Genomic DNA, 6,305 nt, shown 5'->3' with positions numbered 1-6,305 from the left:
TACGTCACCAATTCGTTCTCCGAAACCTTACCGTGCTTTCGTCGCCCTTTCATACTTTTCAGGTCATTGCGGGAGGATGTAACAGGGGTTTAAGTAAAGGTACAATAATAGTACAGGGATGTATAACACTGTATTATATAAGCAATTCATATAAGTTTCTAAATACATTTAAAAGAAAAAAAAAGCAACCACAGTCAACATTCAACAAGTTTGAGCAAATTTATGCTTTGTGAATCCAGGATAGTTTTTAATAAGTAATGAAAGCGATTTTGCACCCCACTCAACTCAACAGTGGGCGGAAACAAGAAAAAATCGTCCAGGTTAAGTTGCTTGCAAAGTAAAAGCGTAATTCCGCGACGATAATTAAAATTACGACACAAGATATATAACCATACTAGTGGATGCAACAATCACTAATGTAAAAAAGATTTTAAACAAAGTTCGGTCTATTTTATCAACAAGACCTTCACAAGACTCTTTTCTAGATGGATCGTTTCCGACTGAATTGTGTTTACTGATCCAAAAAAACAGAAGCCGAGGTACGTGACAGGAATTGAATAACCGTACATGGAGGACACACAAAAAAGTAAAAATACCACTTACTACTTGCGTAGAAACAACAAAAATAGAAACAATTGAGATTGACGTTGAAGTTCGTGGCAAAACATTGCTGATGACGCTGAGAAAAACAGAATACGACAGCAGTATAGTGACCGCGGTAGATACCTTTTCACCTGATCCTGGTGGAATGAGAAACACAACAGGATTAATCACAGCTGTAGCAATCATTGGGATCAAAACATAAATAACGTAAAAAGCGGGACGGCGTTTAACCATAAAGTCCACCTGGAGAAAGGCAATGTTAGATATTTCCAGTTTTCTTGTTTCTGCTGACGTTATATGCCACTGACCGCTACCCATTTCTCTAGCACTCATAGATGTATTTTTAAAATAGACATCTGCTTTTAAAGTATTTTCAGCAAATAAGAAAAACGTACAGTTTTGTTCATCGAAGGGAAATTTCGAGATTGTTAAAAGGCAACGAAATGTAATATCAGTCAACAATAAAACTTCCAAACTGCCATCAGATGATAATGTGACGTGTGTATCATCCGTGGCTATCTTAGGATCCCCAACAACAAAGTGTACACTCATATCTGGATACCACACATCGGACAATCGTAGATTAAGCTTGGATAACCCACCATAGTTTGAACTGTTCCACGTCAGTAACGAATCCTTCCATTGCATCGTCAACCACAAATCTAACTTGGCGGTCTGTGATTCTTCGTAAATTTCCACAATGCTACCATACGCTACATCTGCAGACAATTCTATCGGCGTATTAGTATATAGCACTGGTCGTAGACGACGATCATATCTACTGGAGTTAAAGAGGTCATTTAGAAGGTTTAACTGGTCGTTATAATGTGCTCCTCCAGTCAGATTCGAAGACCAACTTAACAACAGTAACGTACTTCCAATCCACAAATTCATGTTGCTTTTCAGTTAGTTTCCATCATATCTTCAGAACAATTCTCAGTTATTTCTCACTATATAAATTAAGTTAAGTTCACGCCATTTTGTCACCATCGCAGTGGTGTATTGTAAATATATAAAGCTTAACTGAGAGATTATATGTTTTAAAGGTGATGTCTAAACAATTCATACCGTGGTCAGTTAAACTCGTTTCCTTACAGTCCAATGTATCGTGATCCATCCTAGTACAACGTTCTCGAACCCTGATATAGCATGCGATATCAATTGATAATGGTTTGGTGAGTCTATTGATTAATAATATTAAGTATTTTTCATACTAATGTAGTAATAGATCCCGGAATTAAAACACTAAAACGATGACGTGCATGAATAGACAAATGTAAATACTTACAATGATTTAATAGCTCGTTTTGTCGGGAACTAATGGTATCATTTAATCTTGTGTATTTAGTAATAATTTCTTTTCCTTTCATTCAATATCAAATGTTTGTTTAAAGGGACTATCCCGAATTGAACAAGGTCTCAAAATTAAAAGTCCGAGTACGTATGAAAGTTAAGCGCCAAAATATAAAGAAATGGTGTATTTACCCTGTCTCAAAATGTCAGCTCAAAATATTGAGTCATTTGGGCGTGAACGTCAAAACTGCTTATCCGGACACGTAACCCTTTTAAGATTTTGGGTCAGTTCTTTCGTTGGGTGACCTGATAATCGATTCCCGTTTCTTTAGAGGTTTACACAGTGAATGACCCATGTGTTGTACTTGATAACGAAAGGTAAATTTCACCTACACATTATTTTTATAAATAAAAGGCTGATCTTATCCAGACACCGCATAATACAGCTTTGGGCACCGATCCCCACTTCCAGATTAAGACTGACGGGTTTAAGTTGTTTGAAAACGTATCAAATATATTGAATTAGTTACTCGGCCCTAAGGTAGAGGATTTTAAGTGGTTTTAACACAAAATTAACCAGTTTTATTCTCCAAAATATTATCGGGATTGGCCCTTTAACATCATCTAATTTGTACTTGTGTCCAGTTTAAAGCTGACCATTCAATTTTAATGAGTGTTCAATTTACAAGCGTTTAATTTTTCGATCACTGTTAAATGATTATTGATGTATACTCTTCAAAAAAAGTAGGGGATATTGAAATGCAAATACCTGCATGGTTGTAATATGATAAATAGTCTTGGACACTTGACATGCTTTGAGAGTACGTTCACAAATGAATAACTTATCGCCCCAACAGAACCAATGAACTGCACATACGACACGCAATAGCACCATACACATGGGAGAGGTTCATTGTCAAATTTGACACTTCAAGGAAGGGTTGATGAAAACTGCCACGTGCTGGTTTATCCTATCCATGTTTGCTTTCCTATCGGTTCTTGCATAAGATTTACTGTTTAGCGTATCTTTGCTTTAGTTTGTTACGTTTAATTTGCAATGAGACGTCGTCTACATGATGAACGTCGACGTACTATTGGCATGCTTCAAATGGGTTCTACACAGCGAACAGTAGCCAGCATGCTTAATGTGTCACAGCGTGTGATCAGTAGACTGTGGAACCGATACCAGCAAACGCACAATGTCGATGATAGACCTCGTTCAGGCCGTCCAAAGAGCCACTGCACAAGCCAAGGATCGATACATTCGTACACATGTCCTGAAAATCGAGGACAAACGGTCAATCAGCTTTCTGTAAACTTACACCCCAGACGATTAGAAATCGATTACATGCAGGAAATTTGAAAAAGGGACGACCGCGTGTTGTGCCTTCATTAACTCGCCAGCACATGGCAAACAGGCGTCAATGGTGTAGGCAGCGTAGAAATTGGGGTAATCGTCGATGGGCGCGTGTAATGTTCTCAGATGAGTCCAGATTTACTCTGGAGTTCACAGATAGGCGTGCTCGCGTTTGAAGGCGTGTAAATGAGCGTCAGACAGCATGACATATTTGGGCGTGGGTATGTTATGGTGTAGGGAGGAATCACCATGACTGGCAGAACGGACTTGCATATTGTTCAAGGAAGGGTCACTGGTGTGTACTACCTGCTCAACGTGCAGGACGACGTTTCATCTTACAAGATGATAATGTCCGTGCCCACCTCGTTCGTTCATGAATGACTACTTCCAGCGTCACCATATTGTCCATATGCCTTTGCCAGCCATGGGTCCTGACCTTTACCCTATAAAGCATGTCTGTGACATGATCGGTAGACGTGTTCGTCAACGTCAACCGACAACACTGCAAGAATTGGCCAGGGCACTGCAAGAGGAGCGGGTCAAATTTCCCCAAATCGTGATGGTACGGTTGATTAGGAGCATGCCACGACGAATTGCTGAATGCCTGAGGATTGGTGGAGCAAGTACTCATTATTAAGACAAAAATCAAAAACGTCCATTTTCACTTTTGACAGTGTATCTCTTTGCGAGTGAAATGGGGCCGTCACATAAGCCGCCCATATGAACTGTTTATGTTCATGTTTAGCCAATTGGCCTGTTATTACGATACACTAGTTACCACTAATAAAAACACAGTGCATTTCCGCAGTTTTGTATTGTTTCTGAATATCCCCTACTTTTTTTGAAGAGTATATAATGATTAATTTTTGAACAGTGGCCAGGAAATTCAATACTTGAAAATTCGACACTCATTCTAAAAATATTCAGTTAGCTTTAAATTAGGCAATTTGATATTGAATGAATTTGAAAGGAATTACAGCTAAATACAAAAGATGCAATGCTATCTAGGTTACAGGGGGGTGGGGGGCACCTCTGGCTTGCGGTTGTTTGTGGTTTCAATTCCTGGTGTGAGCGTATGTGGCGCCTTCTGAACCTCGTGTGTTTACTCCGGTTTCCTCCCACAGGAAAGACCCCTGCGCGTGCGCTAAGATAAAATGAAAAACAGTAAGACTTGTCTGCGATTTCACCTTCGGTGGAAGAGGACGTTAAACACTAAGAACAACAACAACAACAGTAAAGGCGTATTCTGTTTAATGTGATTAGTCATCTATGCTGTAAATTATTAATATAAGCTATTGGAATAATCATTACACGTGAACGAAACAAGTGATGAGTAAACCCGCAGCTTGTGGTGATGGAATTACACAAATCAACAGAAATCATATCGACGTTTAGCTAAAGGACGGTAACTTATTAATCACAATTTGAGTCGAACCACACTTCTCCCCTCCATTGATAATCACGTTAAAGCCATGTTATGTACATCACTAAGTCATTGCTCATACCTGGTTTCGAACCCATAATCATTTAGTAAAAAGACCAGTCCAAACCAACCGACTCGACTAACGTGTCCCTAAAGGATTTATTACAATCATCTGACTAATATTTTAAAGGGGGACTGCACATCACAATATTCAAATTAATGAGATTGGATCATGTACAACGCCTTGCAAGTAAGAACCATGTTCTAGTAGAAGACCCAGTTCCCAGATGGTTTGATTTTAACAATCCTAAGCTTTTTAGCTTCAGATATTTCGCAATTTCAATATGAAGAATCACATATTTGAGATACTGGAGTTCCTTTTAACGCAATAAACAATGTCGCCTTCTGCTGGAGAATTTACATACACACACAGCGGATTGGTGATTCTGCCATCGAAAAGTCATGAATTTTGATAAATGTACTATTTAACTCAAATACGGTCGTTCTATTTGTGGACACATCCAATGTTACCATAGTTCCTAGAATGAACAGACCTGGATATCTGGATATAACTGTATCGTCAATTCTATGTTAATTTTTGTGAAAATCAGATTACGGAAAATATCGAGGAATCCCATTTGGTGCTCCTATTCAGTATGACCTAAGCTTAAAAGATAAAAGTATTTACCTGACATCCACATTTATTTCTACTTTAAACTCCTCTCGTTTTTTAGAGCTAAAGCGTTTAAGCTAAATTAAACTGATAGCTGAGATTGGTATACAGTTCAGATTACATATGAAATAACCAATGGCATCAACATAATATATCATAATATAACATAGGACGCGATTAATTCTTATCGTATTGACTAATAACATTTATTATCTCCTCATATTCTACTCAAAATGTAATAATAGTAATTCCAACATAATAAAAGGGCACATTAATTTCTCAGGGGTCATACCGGAAAACACCGGAAAAAAACTAAATACCGGAAAACATCCTAAATACCGGAAAACACCCTAAATAGGTAACCCGGAGCCTGGTCCTCTGTGTGCAGTTTTGGACCAAGTGAGCACCGATGAAGGAAGGTCAAGGTCATTACGATGTTCGTTTTACAAATAGCACCACCCCCCCCCAAAAAAAAAAAAATCCGAATTTTTTTCTCCAAAATTTTGTTGATGCCTATTATCCTTTGAATGTTTTAAAAGACGCAATCAGTCTACCTCCATCATTGACCATATTTTATTTTGTATTTTAATTTTAGTTATATGCCGGTTGCGCCGGTCTCCTGATTCTTACCAGTAACGCTGGCATCAGGGTGGTACGAATTAGTGGAAGGCACGACTAGGCCAACTCCTCCCTAGGTAACAAAAAATCGCATCATAAAACAGCAAGTATCATCAAAAGCGAGTTAATAAATTTCTGAATAGTTCGAGTTGAAGTTCCAGGTTTAACCGCGATGTGTCCTAATCACCAAATGAAATGGATGCCACGCAATTCTCGGACAGGCTGTAATCTGAAAAGTGTCTATCCTTTCCAAGAACTATCCATCTCGTTGGAAGGGCTAAAAATCTACTTGTTTCTGAGCTTACTTTCATTCCAGGGTCAAATATAATCACTTGAAC

At 38.4% G+C, this 6,305-nt stretch overlaps 1 protein-coding gene across 1 annotated transcript; it reads right to left on the bottom strand.

The window, feature by feature from the left end:
• Positions 1 to 313: 313 nt before the first annotated feature.
• LOC126827088 (neuronal acetylcholine receptor subunit beta-4-like) lies at positions 314 to 1,629 on the bottom strand. The gene has a single exon (XM_050556287.2). It carries the CDS (start codon positions 1,495 to 1,497, stop codon positions 370 to 372), a length of 1,128 nt encoding a protein of 375 aa, XP_050412244.2. The 5' UTR covers positions 1,498 to 1,629; the 3' UTR covers positions 314 to 369.
• Between the last annotated feature and the right edge of the window lie 4,676 nt (positions 1,630 to 6,305).

Source organism: Patella vulgata, chromosome 1 (genome assembly GCF_932274485.2).
Source record: "Patella vulgata chromosome 1, xgPatVulg1.2, whole genome shotgun sequence".
NCBI lineage: Eukaryota > Metazoa > Mollusca > Gastropoda > Patellidae > Patella > Patella vulgata.
This window is presented reverse-complemented; position numbering and strand designations above follow the sequence as displayed.